Source organism: Oreochromis niloticus, linkage group LG7, assembly GCF_001858045.2.
Source record: "Oreochromis niloticus isolate F11D_XX linkage group LG7, O_niloticus_UMD_NMBU, whole genome shotgun sequence".
NCBI classification, from domain to species: domain Eukaryota; kingdom Metazoa; phylum Chordata; class Actinopteri; order Cichliformes; family Cichlidae; genus Oreochromis; species Oreochromis niloticus.
The window spans coordinates 33610652-33628732 of NC_031972.2; the positions used below are offsets into that span (position 1 = coordinate 33610652).

At 37.3% G+C, this 18081-nt stretch overlaps 2 protein-coding genes across 2 annotated transcripts; one reads left to right on the top strand and one right to left on the bottom strand.

The window, feature by feature from the left end:
* Positions 1–11146: 11146 nt before the first annotated feature.
* LOC102078507 (GTPase IMAP family member 8-like) lies at positions 11147–16271 on the bottom strand. The gene is made up of 4 exons (XM_005470516.3): positions 16201–16271; positions 13960–14500; positions 13830–13867; positions 11147–12817 (listed from the first exon to the last, which is right to left on the bottom strand). Exons 1-4 carry the CDS (start codon positions 16220–16222, stop codon positions 12147–12149), a joined length of 1272 nt encoding a protein of 423 aa, XP_005470573.1. The 5' UTR covers positions 16223–16271; the 3' UTR covers positions 11147–12146.
* Positions 16272–16402: 131 nt separating this feature from the next.
* Positions 16403–17566, top strand: LOC109203035 (immune-associated nucleotide-binding protein 9-like). Its single transcript, XM_019362063.1, has 2 exons — positions 16403–16446; positions 16559–17566. Exons 1-2 carry the CDS (start codon positions 16419–16421, stop codon positions 17293–17295), a joined length of 765 nt encoding a protein of 254 aa, XP_019217608.1. The 5' UTR covers positions 16403–16418; the 3' UTR covers positions 17296–17566.
* Positions 17567–18081: the final 515 nt, after the last annotated feature.

Below are 18081 nucleotides of genomic sequence, written 5' to 3' on the forward strand. Positions count from 1 at the left end.
AACAAGCTCTAATACAGTTCCCTCAATGTCTGAAAAAGACACCATGAGGGACAAAATTTAAAACATGAGTCCTGCTTACTAGATCATCCAACAAAAGGTCTAATAAGCCTGTGCCATGGTGAGGCATCCCTCTGTCCAAATTCACAAGAGTCACTCTTCCTCCTGCAGTATTCTTGTGCTCAGGATTAAAGTCACATCTGTTGTTTTATGGGCAATAATCTGTGAGTCATGGTGTTCAGAACATATGTTCTATTTAAAAACTTGAGTAAATAATGTGTTGGCTGCTAACTTCAAGTTCTTTGTTCACGCCTTCCAGTGTGACTACTAACAAGAAGCATGTAGCTTTTCGGTCCAACAATTACAACTACCCTTTCATTCAACACCAGATCTTGACAAGCTGTACTTTTCATGTTCTACCTGTCAACGAGATGTGTTGATCTTGGAAAAAAAAAACAAACATTGCATGACTTTTATGAGATGGCCCACATGAAGAACAAAAGGACATGTTTCTACAGCAACAAGGGAAAATGATTGCAAAAACTGCCACAGACTCAACAAAAGAACCTGAAAATTCATTCCATACCATGCACCTCTTGACCCAGATCATTTTTTAAAATTTTTTGACAGTGTCAAAAAATTCTGGTACGCACAAGACCATGACCCAGAATCAGGTCGTTTACAAGTTATTTAGCACAGTGTCAAAAAATTCTTTCAGTTTTTATTTGTGAAGCTATGATATGAAGTGTATGATTAAAAAGAAAAAAATTGTTTAAAAAGTACCTTTCAAAACTGATACCTGCTTTTCCCTACTTTAAGGTTTTTGTATTGCTTTCTTTCTTAGATACACTATCACTGAACCTGGTGAAGCTGTGGCTCTTTCAAAATGAGGAGTATAATTTTGGTAGCTGTCCATTGTTTGGCACCTGCACTAAAGTAAATGACAGTAAAATATATTTTGGTTTGGTTACAGGACATTCAGGTAAGAGCCTTTCAGCCAGGAAACTCACTGCAGCAGCTACTTATATTTTTTTAAGAATGTCAAACTCAAGATAATCTATATATTTACAATGATAGGATGAAAAATGTCCAGTATTATAAAGACAGCTCCAAACAAATTCCCACACCCGGTTCCAACTCAATTTTAGTATTTGATCACCAGGATGGCCTGAGGGCTCAACATCCTCTAGTGCGACCTGTGCTGAGTGTCCAGCACCATGGAGCCCAGTTGGCATTTGCCATAAAATGCCTGCAGCATCATTTTTTTTCACGTTGATTTTCACAGTCTTTGAATACATCCCTCTGTAGTTTGATCATTTTTGTTTACATCAAATCATGTGGCATACCTTTGTTCATAATATGTTACCCATTCCATATCATTATAAATATCCAACATGACTGGTTTTTCCAGTGAGATCAAAAGTGCTTTTAAAGTGTTCCTTTATTTTTTGAGCACTGTACAAATGAATTAAAACCAAATCCAAATTCAATGAAACAAAAAAAGAAGGAATAAATAACACATTTGCTCTCCCGAACTGTAAATAGAAAAAGTTACACAAAGGCATTAGTGGGTATAAAAAGCCAAATGATAAAAATCATTTTAAGAAGAGATTTTAATTGGGATTACATCGCGTGGAGTTCCAAAGTTTACTCAAAATGTCTGGACTGCAAAGGCTGAGTCAACATTAGTGACTATACAAGCATTTGTGGCCACCAACAAGGCCATAACAGAAGCTCTCAGGCGCCAGCAAGGCTCATATAGAGTCAGCAGCTTGGAGATATAGGAAAGAGCCTCACCTTCAGGGCTTTAAAATCCAGCAGTAAAATTGTTTAAATGAAATCAATTCTAAAATTAGCAGGTATCCAGTGAATAGGTGTGAGGACTGGCATAATGTGGTTGCTCTTTTAGCTAAGTGTTAAAAGCCTGGCAGCAGGATTTTGAATTAACTGCATCGGTGTATGTTACAATAACTGATGCCTGAACAAAGTACAGTATAGCAATCAAGTCTAGAAGAATTGAGAGCATGGATGACCTTTTGTAATTAGGAGAATTAGCAGATTTTAGCAGATTTTTGATAGTTTTGTAAGCTGAATGAAACTGGACTGCATGACACCTGTATTAAACAAGAGTTCAGAGTCAAAGATTAAAGACTATTTGCAGACATTTTTGATGCCCAGATTAGAACAAAACTCTGTGCTTTACTAGTACCAGAGGAGGAAGCTTTAATTATGATTGTTTCAGTTTCAGAGTCAGAGAAAGGTTTTGGTCATCCAGCTTCTTCATCCTCCAGACAAGACAAGATCTAATATAAAAGTTATCACTAGTGCCAGGTTTTAATGAGACAGAGAGGTGTGGCACCTGTGTAGCAGCTAGATTTTGCCAAATTATGGCCCAAGATAAATGGTAAATGGCCTGTATTTGTATAGCGCTTTACTTAGTCCCTAAGGACCCCAAAGCGCTTTACACTACATTCAGTCATCCACCCATTCACACACACACACACACACACACACACACACACACACACACACACATTCACAAACTGGTGATGGCAAGCTACATTGTAGCCACAGCTGCCCTGGGGCGCACTGACAGAGGCGTTGAAGAGTCAGTGAACTCTTCAACTCATAGTTAGTGTGAGACAGTTAAATCTATCCTGCAAAAAAATGTCAAATATCCCGATGAGCTGCTTGTCACTCATTCAGTGTTTGTTTGTATAGCATCTTGCATGCAGTTTAATGTTCTTTACAGATGAGTGACAAACTAATAATAGGACAGACTGTGTTCAGTTGACAGCACAAATCAGCATTCATTTTTAGAAGGAATGTGGACCAGCTCAATCTCACTCATCACTCAGTCATGACAATAAATGTCACGCGTTTATTTTCATGCATTTTTATTTTTTCCTGTAATGTCAGATACCTCTGATGCCTCCTCTGTGTCAGCCTCAGAGTCCTCAGAGGAGGATGAGGCGCCATCTTCACACTTAGAGTGCACGATCATTTCCAGAGTCCCGTGTCTGTAATGTAATGTCATCTCCAAAATGACTGTTCCTGCACTACTGCTCATACTTCAAACCATGGCTGCAGTGCAGCTACATAAACTACCTGAGCAAAATAAAGCCAAACTTTGTTTTGGTTCTTTGCTGAGACATCTTTGAAGCTCAGAGGATACTCATCATTTATTATTATTGAATTAGTTTATAACACAGGGTGTGGGCTTCTAAGAGAAAAGACGTGAAGATGGACATCACACACACACACACACACACACACACACACACACACACACACACACACACTCTCTCTCTCTCTTATCTAACATCAATACCTGCACACTTATCATTTTTAGTAGCAATCACTGCAACCCTAAATGGTTAAAAAAAACCCCCCAAAAAACAAAACAGTGCAAGACTGGTGGACAAACAAAATTCTGAGGCAGCTATGTAAAGTCAAAACTTTTATTTATTTTTGTGACATTTGTGACCACTCACCTTAATTATTGTAATACACTTTATATTGGTATTGATCAGGCCTCACTATCATGCTTGCAAATGGTCCAGAATGCTGCTGCTCGCCTTCTGACAGGGACACGCAAACATGAGCACATTACCCCTATTCTTGCCTCTTTACACTGGTTGCCTGTCCATTTTAGAATTCATTTTAAAATTTTATCATTTGCTTTTCAAGTTTTAATTGGCCTGGCTCCTGCTTACTTCTACTACTTCTACACCTATACACTCCACAAAAGGTCTCTCAGATCAACTGACCAGTCACTCCTTGCTGTCCCCATGTCGAGACTGAAGCACCTGGGGGGACCGAGCTTTAGCTGTTGTGGCCCCCAAATTATGGAATAAGCTGCCCCTCCATATTAGGCTGGCCCCAACACTTGAAGCCTTCAAATCAATTTTAAAAACACCGTTTTCCCCAAGGCTTTTTAGGGGTAGTACCATAGTCAGCCTGTAGTCAATTTTAGTTCATTCTTAATCTTTTCATTTTGTTAATTTATTTATTGTATATTTTATTGTCCATTTTACTCACGTTTTAACATATACTGCTTTGTTTTTATCTTCTTTTTTCATTGATGCATTTATTTTATTGCTATTTATATTTATTTCTTTGTCCGTTTTTTTTTTTTTTTTTTTTTAAACTGGAAAGCACTTTGGTCAACCATGATGTTTTTAAAGTGCTCTATAAATAAAGTTGGATTGGAAAACTTACACACTTAAAATCTTAAAACCAAACCAAAACCTAGAAACTGGGAACTAAAAAAAACAAAACACTTGGAAACTCAGGGGGCACAACAGGAGAATCCCACACAGCATGAGGGGACAACCTGACACTGACAGAGAGAAACAGAGGACTAAAATACACTGAGGGATAACGAGGGAATGGGACACAGGGGGAGAGCACAGCTGGGACTAATGACACTTGACGAGACTAAGGGGAGACACGGCTAGAGACACAGACATGAGACAAGGGACTGTCAAAGCAAAATGACATGAACACAAGGGGAGCATAGAGAATGCCTAAACACTGGAAAAAGAATAACAAAAACCCAGAAAACTCTCAAAGCTGTTAAACACAAAACATAAACATGGAGTCACCAGACTCCAGACCATGAGAGTTTAATTTTTTTTCTTGGAAAATAGTTTAAAGATATACACTATTCAGCACTTTGACTGGAAATGTTCATCTGTTACATTTGGAAGATACACCACACAAGTTGCTCAGTGTTATTTAGACATTTGAAGTTCCAGCATGGTTTGTACCCAGGAAGGTTTTTACGTTTGACCTGTGGAGAGCCTGGATGTTCATTTATCTTTCGACGTACTCTGGTTACAAGCGGCACTTATTCTGAGCACATGGAGACTGTGTTCACTCTGAGGTCATCAATAATTTTGAGCCTGTACCTAACGATGGAACCTCTGTTTCACAGCCTTTAAATGTGGCTCATCCCATGACAATTACTACACAGGTTCCAGTTGAAAAAAGGCAAATACTGAACATGTGCAGCTCTGTTATTGGTCAAGTACAATCATCAGGAGTTCCTGAAAGTACTGTGCAGTGTTTAGTTGGTTCATTGGAGGAACTGGTTAATGACATCATGCACATGCAAAACAATCTGTTGTTGACTGTTTGTCAACTGATACATCAAGAGAAACCTTAGAAAAAGTTGAGGATTGCTTTGATCAGCTTGAAAATCCATTTTCATGTCTTAACACAGAATCTAAAAGGATAAGACATTTTGAGCAAAAATGGAAGAGAGCATGGTTCATAGAGCATGTTCTTGGTGTGCGTTTTGATGTACGCAAAGATAGAACAACAGGGACATACAGGCAAGTTCCTGTCAATGATAAATTCATGTACGTTCCTATCATGGGATCCCTTTCATCTATGTTTCAAAACAGTGAACTTTGTAGCAGTTTCCAAAAAACAAAACCAAACATGGAGGGATTTTACAGAGGTTTAAATGACGGCTCTTACTTCAAAAATCACAGTTTATTCTCACAACAAGAACATGCTCTCCAGATCCAGCTCTACTATGACAATTTTGAAACTGCTAATCCTTTAGGCTCAAAAAAGGGAGTGCACAAACTTGGTTGTATTTATTTTGTTTTGAGAAATTTGCCACCAAAGTTAAATTCTGTGTTGATGAACATTCATCTTGTAGCCCTTTTTCATTCAGAAGACTTAAAAAAATATGGGTTTGATCCTATCCTAAAGCCACTTGTTGATGATCTAAAGATTTTAGAGACTGAAGGAATGCAAGTGCCCTTTTCAGCCACACCTGTGAGAGGTTCGCTTTTTCAGATTACAGGTGACAACTTGGCTTTACATAGCATTTTTGGTTTTGTTGAATCATTTAGTGCAAACTATTGTTGTAGATTTTGTTTAACTGATAAGGCAGAGTTGCAGTCAGTTTTTAGTGAAGATCATGTAGGCTTAACACTGCATTCCAAAGAACTTCATTACAAACACTGTGGTGCCATTCAACAAAATCCTGCTTTGGCCTCAACATTTGGTGTAAAAAGAAATTGTCTACTCAATTCACTTCGGCTGTTCCATATTTCAGACAACTATGCTGTAGACATAATGCATGATCTACTAGAGGGAGTGGTGCAGTATGAGTTAAAGCTTGTGTTTCAGTACTTGATTAAGACCTCTTTGATATCCTTGAATTCATTGTCACAGAGAATTATAAGCTTTAACTACGGATATGCACAGAGAAGGAACAGGCCAGGTGGGCTAAAACTGGATGACAACAGCAAAGATCTTGGGCTTAATGCTGTGCAGTCATGGTGTCTTTTACGGAATAGCCCATTGATTTTTGGAGATATCGTTTGCAGAAATGATGGCCATTGGAACTTGCTACTTTTGTTAGTTCAAATTGTGAACATTGTTTTTTCACCCATTATAACTCACAGCATGACTTGCTATTTGAAACATCTGATTGCCGATCATCACAAGGCTTTCAATTCTCTCTTTCCAGAACGGAATTTGATTCCAAAGCACCACCTAATGATCCATTACCCACGCTGCATTAGAAAAATTGGGCCACTCATACATATGTGGTGCATGAGATTTGAAGCAAAGCACATGTTCTTCAAAAGATCTGTAAAGAACTTTAAAAATATCACAAAAACACTAGTAAAAAAACATCAGAATCAATTAGCCTTTCATTTTGAAAATTTTTATTTTAAAAGATTACAGTTTGGCTCCATTAATGAAGTCTTGGCCAGCAGTTTAAAAGGCAGTGAAGCACTGAATAAAATGTTTGACGTTTCTTCTAGTGTTTCTACAACTTCCTGGGTCAAAAGTTATGGTACAGAATATCAAGTTGGGATGTATGTTTGTTCTGGTGTTGAAAATGAGATGCCTTTGCTCAGTAAGATTGTCAATATAATTGTTAGAAATTGCAATGCTTATCTTCTAACTTGTAAGGTCTCAACAGTATATTTCAATGATCACTTAAATGTATTTGTTTTTGAGGATGGATTAGATGTCTTTGCACTGATCTCTGTAGATGATCTGGTGTACTATAGACCTTATGATAGGCAATTTTCAAATGGCACTGATGACAAAATGTACATTGTCCCATACTGTAATTTTGTATAACTTGTTTACTTGTGGTGTATCTGAATACAAAGTATTTTGGAACGTTAATGTCTTGTATTTTTTTTGTAATGGGTAGAGGTTAGGGGTTAATTGTAGCAGTAGAGATATCAGAGATTAATGGGAGTTGATTGTAATCTGGTGGTATTAATGATTTGACTGACACTAGTGTTAGTGTTAGAAAATTAACACTATTCAGTGTTGAATTTTTAAACACCAGGGCTAGTGTAAAGTACTACCAACACTATTTGGTGTTAATTTTTTAACACTTAACACCAGTGTAGAATATTTTTGACACTGGTCAGTGTTACTCAGTGTTAATCTTTAACTCTGTGCAGTGTTAAAATAACACTAGCTCATTGTTAAAAATACAACACTTTGAAAAGTGTTAATTTAACACTCAAAAGAGTGGACACATATAGACACTTCTCTAGTGTTAAATTTAACACTCACAGTGTTAATTTCACACCAGCGATTTTGCTGTGTATCCTGCACCAGCATCACATACTTCTCTGCCACTCTAGAATTCTTCATGCAGTAACATTTACTTACTGTCAACTAGACCAGTCGCCTTTCCTGTCTTTATCCTCTTCATTGCTGCCTTTACTTCCTCCTTACATATCCTCTGCAATTCCTGATTCATTAATATCCTCCATCCATCCTTCCCTTCGCTCTCATTTTCTTCATTCTTGAGTTCCTCAAAGTAAGCCTTCCATCTTGTTCACTTGTTAGTACATCTTTCATCTCTATCCTTCTGCACACCCAACTAGCTAATTGATACAAGTCCTTTTTCTAGTTCCTTTGTGTTGTCTCCCTTTAATGGGTGGAACACAAACTCATTGTAAGCTTCTTCCTTTGCATTTGTATTTGTCTCTTCCCTTTATGTCTAGCCTCCTAGCACCACTGTCTACTTTATTCATTTTTTTAGCCCACTTTTTCTTTGCTATTCTCTTCATTTGAATATTCTCCTGTATTTCCTTATTCCACCACCATGCCTCCATACCCATCTTTTTGTGTGTCCTCTGCCCTCTGTTCTGGCTCTCTTCCACAGCTTGTCGTTTGTCCTGTCTTCCTCCCCTCAGCCCATCTGGTTGCAGCAGATGGCCACCCTTTCCTCAGCCTGGTTCTGCTGGGCGTTTCTTCCTGTTAACTTGGAGTTTTTCCTCTCTACTGTCGCCTAAGCTTTTTTCTCTGCTGTTTTCTGTATCATTATAGGGTCTTGACCTTACAATATAAAGGGCTTTGAGGCAACTGTGATTTGGCACTATATAAATAAAACTCTTTAGCTGCTTTTTAAATGTTTCCACAGAGTTCAAACTCTGTAGAAATAGAGGCAGTGCATTCCACAGAGTGCAACAGTTTGGAAGAATTGGTTTGCTCAAGTTCTGAAACCTCAAAAAATGGTATGCTTAATGGTGACTCTCCCCTATCACTTAAAGACTATTTCAACATTCTTCCTTCTTTAATTTCCACCATTTAATCCTCGCCTCTGTCTTGACTCATTTCCTTTTCTTGATTTTCAAAGTCATCCTACAATGCTGCCCTGCGACATTCTGTCTAGGCTGTCTTACAGTCTCTTTCAGATTGCACCTTCTGCATAAGATAGTCTACCTTTGTGCACCTTCATCCATTCTTTTAAGTTACCCTGTGTTCCTCCTTCTTCTTGAGTATGGGTTCACCCCAGCCATTTCCATCTTTTTTGCAAAAAGAATATATAATTCTGTATTTCTCTTGTCAACACAGTACCTTATACTTTATGGCAGGCTGTTAAGATTATAATTGAAAATCTGATGGATTAAGTCACAGGATATCTACATAGCATCCTATTGTTGACACTTGATGAAAAAGTGTTGATAACACAGCCAGTACTGTTGATTCTCTGCACACCATGATGTTGCACATTTTATGAAAATTTTGAGAAGACTCGCCAGAAATTGTCCTCATGGTGGTGCTAGAGGAGACGTCAAAGGATCAACAAAAGTTAAAAATGAAAATTAGATTCATTGTGGAACTGTGTCATTTGGGTGTGATAATAAACCACATAGGCAGAATGCGCAACATTCTCCAGTCTTTATATCTATATTAAAGACTAGAGATTCGTAAATGCAGTGGAACAATGCAAGTAAGAGTTACTTACATGGCGCTTTTGAAAAATTATTTTTAAGCTGTAAAATGTAACAGATGCACTCCTGGTGATATAGGCTGAGAGGTTAGGTCCACCCAATAGGCGGAGTGCAGGGAGCTGCACCACATTAAAACAGTGAAGAGCTGCATTTCTGTTCATTTGCCAAATAGTCAAGAACCAAAATGGGTAACAGTGCTGCATGTTTCCCTGATGGTAAAGTTGGCTAATTTATATAGACTTCTTCTTTATACTACAGTCAGCGTTTATTAGCTGCCTCTTTTTTAATTTCTATTGCAGTTGAACATATGTTCATTCAAACAATAATAATAACACTGTATCTGTCTTTCTTTCTTTCTGCAGGTCCTCCAATGAGGATTCTGATGATTATGAAAACTGGTGTTGGTAAGAGTGCTACTGGCAACACCATCCTGGGTAAAACACATTTTAGATTTAGTGTTAGCTCAGAGTCAGCAACAAAGACCTGTGAGTTTGGAAATGTTCCAGACTGTGAAAGAAGGATCACTGTGGTCGATATACCTGGCTTTCTAGACAGATCTAAAACTGCAGACAGTATAAAGTAAGACATCGCAAAATCCATGCGATTGCCGCTCCTGGCCCTCATGTCTTCTTGCTGGTCCTGCAGATTGGTAGGTTTACCAAATAAGAACAAAATTGTGTGGACACCCTGGAAAAACTGTTTGCACCAAAGGTCTCAAACTACATGATTGTCGTGTTCTATCTAGCCACAACATGATTGGAAAATTGGTTAACAAATGTGGTAACAGGTATCTTGTGTTTGACAACACTAACACCATGAACAGAGAACAGGTTGTTGAGCTTGTCAACGCGTCAGCGCGGTTAGCGCTGTGCAGCTCCTCGCACAGAGTGAGCCGCGGTAACTCGCTAACGGAGATTTGCCGCGTTAATACGGTTATGGCGTTAATGACATTTTAGCAAGATTAACGCTGACAGCACTTGGGTAACCATCAAAGCATAAATAAAGTGCCATCAGTGAATGTCATGTTCCTGGGTCGGTTGACCCAGCGTTTTAAGTTTTAGTTTATGTTTAAGTTCATTAGATTAGCGAAGTTCATTTGGTTATTAGACTCCTTGTGTTTTCTTCCCCTGTATTTAAGTTTCCCTCACCCTTTGTTTCATGCTGCGTGTCTTATGTTATCAAGTTTGTATTATCATGTCTGTCTCATGTTTCCTGTTTTATTTTGAAGGAGTCGTGTGTTCTTTGTTCATTGTATTTAGTTTCACTTCCCCTGTCCTGTCATTAGCCTCAAGTCAGTCAGCTGTTCTCCCATGTGTTCCCACTTCCCCTAATCACCTCCTGTGTATTTAAGTCCTCTGTTTTCAGTGTGTCATTGTCAGGTCGTCTGTTGTCCACGCCATGTTTCCCATGCCATGCCATGCCATGCCATGCCATGCCATGCCATGCTTTGCTATGCTTCGCCATGCTTCGCCATGCTTCCAAGTTTCTTGTTTTTCTTATTGTTTGTTTAGATTTCCCAGTTTAGGTTTGTGTTAATTTTGCTTCAGTTTGCCTTGCCTTTTGTTTGTACCTTTTACCAGCCTCATTAAACGGCTCGCCTTTTGTTAACATTCACGTTTTGCTCCCTGTTCCTTGGAGTCTGCATTTTGGGTCCTTTTTTGCAATTCATATAGTCTGCCCCCGCCAGACTGTGACAGTGAAAGGCTGCAATATTAACCACCCCCGAGAGCCAGAGACCACATGTCTGCATACCTGCTCCAATAGAAGGAAGAGTAACACCCCAGATGGACAGAACAAAGGGCACGAGCTGATATGTGAACTACCAGTAATAAAGATATTTTAATAAACATTTATAGTTAATACTAGTTAGAACAAGACTTTAAATAACTGACACAACATAACTGCTGGATTAAGTTGAGTTTATTATTATCATTATTTTCCATTTTGTTTTGAATAGATATCAAATAAACTGGATGTATAGAAATTGTTATATTTTACTCATCAACATTTTGTCTTATGCACGTTATGCTATACCGATACTTCTAAACTATCTTTCCTTAACATACCCCAAGTTTCTGATATACAAAAAAAAGAAAAACTGGAGATATTGCCCACCCACTTCCAACCTGTTTTGATCTCTCAATACTGAACATACTGAACAATGAAGAAAAAAAGGAGAAAAAAAAAATGAACAATGACTATCTATAAACTATACTGAAGTCTTTAATTATCTTTTCATTATATTTGATTATTCATACTTATTTTCCTAAGTTGCAAAAAAAAAAAATATGTATATATATTTAAAGGCAAATAAGTATAAGTAATAAGTAACCTTCTAAACTTGAAGATTGGAATTACTATGACAGAACACCTATCAAGATAAATACACACAATAATAAATTCATACTGCATCAAAGGATTACACTTGTACCTTCTCCACAAACTGATACATGGAGTTTACAACACGTTCTCACTCCCAAAGCGTAACATTTTACACTAGGTGACAAATCATTGGTATATTACACTTTCGGCCACCCAACACGTCCCTATATTATGAGTTTGGAAAAATGAGGAAACATGAGAACTGTTTTGAATGAATCTACGCATGTACATTTATTTGACTTAAATCGCTTTGGAAAACACTAACACGATTAAGGTGGTGGTTAACGTTAGGGATAAGGTTATGGTTAGGGCTGTAGTACACGGCTGGAATGTGTGTTACCGTGGGAGCGTTATTCTATTCAATTTCATCCACAATCCGGCGCGTAGCATGGGATTGTGGAAGGTCACCTTCCCATGGAACGCCTCGGGATGTGACAAATCGTCGGTATATTACACGTCACGAGTGAGAACGGGCTTGGAGTTGATCACTTTTTTGGGACATTCACTGCACATCAACCAAAGTTAAAGCTAACACAAACAGCACTGTGGAGATGGGTCTTTTTCTGTCAAATTTGGAAACAAGTGTTCAACTTTTTTGATGAGCTCCTTGACCTGTTTAGAGTCTTTGGAGGTGTTCTTGAATACATGGTAATGATTGCCACAAGCTTCCAATATTTCCTTGAGGTGACTTCGTGTAACAATGAACTCGTTCAGGTTACATTTAGTATTTTCCCCATGTGTAAACAGGACGATTGTTTTTTCCCTGATTCTCCAGCCAAGAAGTTTCTCCAGGTTCTCTAATATTCCTCTCTCGCCCTCTGTGAACCTGCCGAGCTGTATCACAAGTAACACCACACACTGCCCTGGCTGACAGTACTTCTTACACTCATTCAGCTGTGCCTCTTGCATGGATATGTCTTCATGAAAGAAGTCTGGGGTGTCAACCAGTCTAATCTGTTTTCCACTCCCAACCTTCATCATTCTGGTCTCACACTTGGTGGTTACTGGTGTTGAGCTTGGATAGGATTTAAATGGGGTTGAATCCTGCTGGCTATTCCCAATTGTCAGGGATGGAAGCATTGACTGCAGGGAGTTCTCTGCAGCCAGGATTGTGTTTGCTGAAGCGCTCTTTCCAGTCCCACCTTTTCCCAGCAGAACTATGTTAAACACAGCATCTAACGAACTGTGGGCACTGCCACCTGGAAGATGTAAAACAGGAATTGAGTTAATTTCTTAGTTCTCAACTGTTCCTCTACAGTCAGGCATTATGTACAGTTTGAAGGTAAGACATCTAATCATTGTTTTAGCTTTGTTTTTTTTAACTGGATGTATTTATTGTGTCATAATGTCTGAGGTATACTAATATTATGCTCAGGTGAAGAAAAGATTCTTTGAAGAGTTGAAGGAGCATAGCGAATAGACACCTGAGGAAGCATGTGCAATGAATGCTGTTCATTTAGACATGTTCAGGCATTTTTCAACTGCATGGATAGTATGTATGCATTTGTATACCCTTTCAGAACATTTCCACTTAGATGTTTGGAGAGTCGGGGATATGGGGTCAGTAATAGATAATCTATTTTCATAATTACTGCTCTTCTGAAACCTGTTAAGATTACTATGAAAACACCTGGTTCTATGAAAAACATACAAAAAAAAAATATATAAATGAATTAAAAGGAAACTGTTCTCTTTCTTTGCCTGACCTGTCTGGCAATGTAGCAATCAGAACCGATTTACTTTGCCAAGTGAACCATGGCTTTTGCTATAATGGTCTACTAGATAGTCATATTTTATTAGATTTTTATTAGGATTTTTTATTTGCAGTTATTACAGTAAGAGTAGACAAGACTAGGGGATGGAAAAGAAACATAAGAAAGACAGCAAAGTTGGGGAGAAAGTTAACAGAAGGAGAGGGAGAGAAAAATAGAGAAGAGGAGAGGATAAAATAGAGAAAATGAAAATAGCTGATGGAGAAGACTAAACACTTGATTTCTACAGTGTAGATTTGCCTTAAAAGATTTGGCCAGCCAAAAAACAGAAATTTTACCTGAAATTAATAATAATAATAAAAAAATCAACACTGAGTATAATGGTGTAATTATAGCGGTAATCATTTAACGTTTTATATGATTTTTCTAATATTTAATAAATAAATAAATGAATAAATAAATAAATAACAGAAAAATCTGCATTCTAATATATACTTACCTGTTCTCTGAGGGTCATTGTAAGGATGGAATTCATTTCTGAAAAGTTAACAGTAATCACTTTGACTGTACACAAAAATATAAATACCAGTTTATCTCAAAATTAGAATATGGAAAAAATAAGTTTTTACCTTTTGTGTTCCAACTCATGTTTCCTTCTTTGTACAATTTTGTGGCTGTAGTTTTTGTAGTCAAACTGAAATGACTGATGGTTTGAAGACCAGTTCATAAATACTGAATCCATTCTTTTCAGAATAACCGACTTGACATTGAACACTTTGTCTACATAACTGAGTAAATCATTGTTTTCTTGTTTTTCTAAGATGACAACTAAATTTTCTGTGACATTTTCTTCAAAGATATATTTAAATGCATTGATTTGATTCCCTACTTTTTCTTTAGATGTGTTTTCTGACTCTATTGCCAGTATGAACAAATGAGGGCCAGGATATGAAAGTGCCATGAAGTCAATAATCTTCTGGTCTGGATTCATACATTCATCATCAAAGAATTTAGGAGCACTGATGATCCTGAATGAATCATTCTCTTTCAATTCACAGTAAGGGGAAGGCTTCCCAAAAGTACCATGACCTTGGAGGATTGTATTTTCAATCTTGCTCATGAAATCAGGCTTTTCTCCAAACAAAGCGATAGTAAACTTGCCAGGAATTTCTGTGGAAGCAAAAGCAATAATAACTTTCTGAAACAATCTGCTTTATTTTATAATAATTTATAAGAATATTAAATCATTCACATATATCTGTGGCATTAAACATAACTAAAAAAAATAACAGTTTCACAGTACAAAAAGGGCTGTGCAGCTGCTGTGCTAAGACTCTGCTTTTTATTGCACTATTATTCTCCAACAGGCTGGCTGCCTTGCAGCATGTCTCTCTATCTTATAAAGGAAACAACTGTTTTGTCCAAAGTGTGCACTAAAGGCTCATTCCTGTACCAGGTGTGATAGTGTTGCTTGTGTTGCTTTACCTTGTAAGTCAGTCTTTGTACGTGTGTGGCAACACAACATTGTGTTGTAACTACAGAGACATTTCACTTCTGTCCATAACTGAAAAATACTCTCTGACTCACTGTGCAGTATTGTGACAAAATCTTTATGTCTCCAAGAAAACTAAATTTTTTATGATTATACATTTCTACAGGCCAATTCAATAGCAGTGAGATTGACATTTGGGGTGGCTGTAGCTCAGGTGGCAGAGCAGGTCAGTCATTAACTAGAAGGTCAGAGGTTTGATCCCAGGCTGCTCCAGTCTAGAGCAGCCTGTCCAGTCCAGTCTCCAGCAATATACTAACCCCATGTTGCTCTCCGATGCATCCATTGGAGTGTGAATGTGTATGAATGTTAGGATACTTAGCAGTTAAGGGCTTAGAAGAAGTGCTTGTGTGAATGAATTAGTTGTATAAAGCGCTCTGAGTGCGCAGACAGAGTAGAAAGCTAGAAAAGCATACTGTTCATAGTCTTAATGGCAGTTATTCTTCACTAAACATATTAAATTTTAGGTCCCCAAACTCATAAGTGCAGGTTAAAAAAAAAAAAAACTCTTAAGACAACATCCACACTGTGTTAAATTTTAAATCACAAATTTACCTAACAAGAATGTTAAAACCCATGCAGACAGGGAAAACATGAAGTTTTAAAGGAAAAAGAAAAGGTATTTTAAAAATTGTGAAAACCCTTTTAACAAATTTTCATGCCAGACAAATTCACTGAAAAAAGCCTTTATGATACACAGACTGAGAGACTTAAAATAACACCAGCTATATTGTTGTACAATTTTCAGAGGCAGTCGCTTTTAGCTGCAATGCCATAAGTGACCACAAGATGCCAAAAACACATAACAAACTAAGATTACATTAGGTGATATTTGATATTTTGTTAGCTTTGATTGTTAGGAAGCATGGATTGTCTCTTTACTGCTCTCTATCACATAAATTACAAATTAAACATAACATCATGATTTCAAACTGTGTAATTGTCGCTAATAAGCAGCTCTAATTCAACTACATTTTACTTTGTGGATTCTTTTAAGGACAATGTTCAGCTACCTACTGAGATTAGACGATTAACATACAGACGATTCACCTAAAACAAACACTGCTGGCTTAAAAAATTATAATAAATGAATAAATTAAAAAGTTTACAGATGATATATTGCAAAATATGGAGTCCTGATCACGAAGTTGAGAAAATTGTCCATATTATTAATTTCAGATTTTCTTAGAAATTTAAGAAGAGTTTCAGTTGTTCATGTTGAATATATTAAACAATCTGCTGTGTTTACAGATATATTGAAGCTGTAGAAGATTTATAAATTTTGATGGAATAAAGTATGACAGTTACATGAGTTACTTACCCTGAGTCTTTGAAAAATTCATTTTGTCAGCTGCTTAACAATGAACAGTGTGCAGATTTCACCAGAATCTGAATCAGCTTTGAAATGTGTCAGATGCACTCCTGGTGATATAGGCTGAGAGGTTAGCTCCACCCAGTGGGCGGAGTGCAGGAGCTGCTTTAGATTAAAACAGTGGAGAGCTGGGTTTCTGTTCATTAGCTAACAAGATAAGAATAAAGATGGGCAACGGTGCTGCAATCCCTGATGGTAACGTTATCTCATGTTTATACTTCTTCTTAATACTGCAGTAAGTGTGTATTAGGTGGAACTTGTTTCATTATTCAAGAGTAAAAATAACAGTCTTTCTTTCTTTCTGCAGGTCCTCCAAGGAGGATTGTGATGATCGGTAAAACTGGTGTTGGGAAGAGTGCCGTTGGCAACACCATCCTGGGGAAAACATATTTTAAGTCTAATGTGAGCTCAGAGTCAGTGACGCAGACCTGTGAGTTTGAAAATGTTCCAAACTGTGCAAGAAAGATCACTGTGGTCGACACACCCGGCCTTCTGGATACGTCTAAAACTGCAGACATCATGAAGAAAGAAATTGCAAAATGTATACAGATTACCACTCCGGGCCCTCATGTCTTCCTGCTGGTCCTACAGATTGGTAGGTTTACCAAAGAAGAGCAAAACTGTGTGGATGCCCTGGAAAAACTATTTGGACCAAAGGCCTCAAACTACATGATTGTTGTGTTCACTCATGGTGACAAACTGACTACACAGGGCATAACAATAGAAAATTATCTGAAAGAGGGCCATAAGAAGGTTAAACAGTTGCTGAACAGATGTGGTAACAGGTATCATATGTTTGACAACAGTAACATCAAGAACAGAGCTCAAGTTGTCAATCTGATCAAAAAAATTGATGAGATGGTGGCATCAAATAAAGAAACTCACTACACTGATGAAATGTTTGAGGAGGCAGCAAGAATTCTGGAGCTGAACAAGAAAAAAGAAACAGAACAACAGCTGACTAACAATGTACCCTTCATGTCTAATGTCAGGAAAAAAGTTCTTTTGTTTCAGAAGATCTTGGCAAGGGATGAAGCTGACTAGTACCACACTGATTAAACCTCGGACTCAAACATGGGACATTACTCTAATTAGTCTTCAGTTCTTCATTTTTTAATTACATTGGCTCAATTGGTTGTCATTTGAAGAAAAATTTAATGTTAAATTATAAAATCCTTTCTGACATAAATGGTTTAGAATTGTATTCAACTGGAATATTTTCATGTTAATATTTTCCAACTTGTACATACATTGCTCTTTACATTAGTTGTTTATGTTTATACAATATTCATTCATTTTCATAAATAAATAAGAAATTTCCTGACCACTATTGTTTTTTATATACATAAGATCAATCTTTCATTTAATAAAATGCTTTAGACAGGAAACGTTTGATTTTCTTAATCTTTATCTTCAATAACTCTTGAGTTGCTTGAATTAAAAAAAAACATTTTACTTATCTCAGAAATAAGTCTCCATCTTGATTTTAAAAAGTAGGTAAAATATATTTCTTAAAAAATCCAAAGATGAATTTTAAAATTTGAGCAGTGTGTAAAAAGGCCAGTGTACTGCATTGGCAAATCTGAAAGTGCTGGTGCAACTGGCACTTGTTCAACATTATGGTTGAAGATGGTTTTCCTCGCTAATGTGCTAAAGTTTCTTATATCACTGTTGGCCAAGTCATTAGCAAGAGGAAACCTATCTATAAAGATAAATCACAAAAGCTTGTTTACATCCTAATGCTCTGTTTCCCTTCAACATTGAGCATCAGCAGCTTGTCTACCACACTAGTCTTCAGTTTCCCCTAAAAAAGATTTATCCACAATGCAC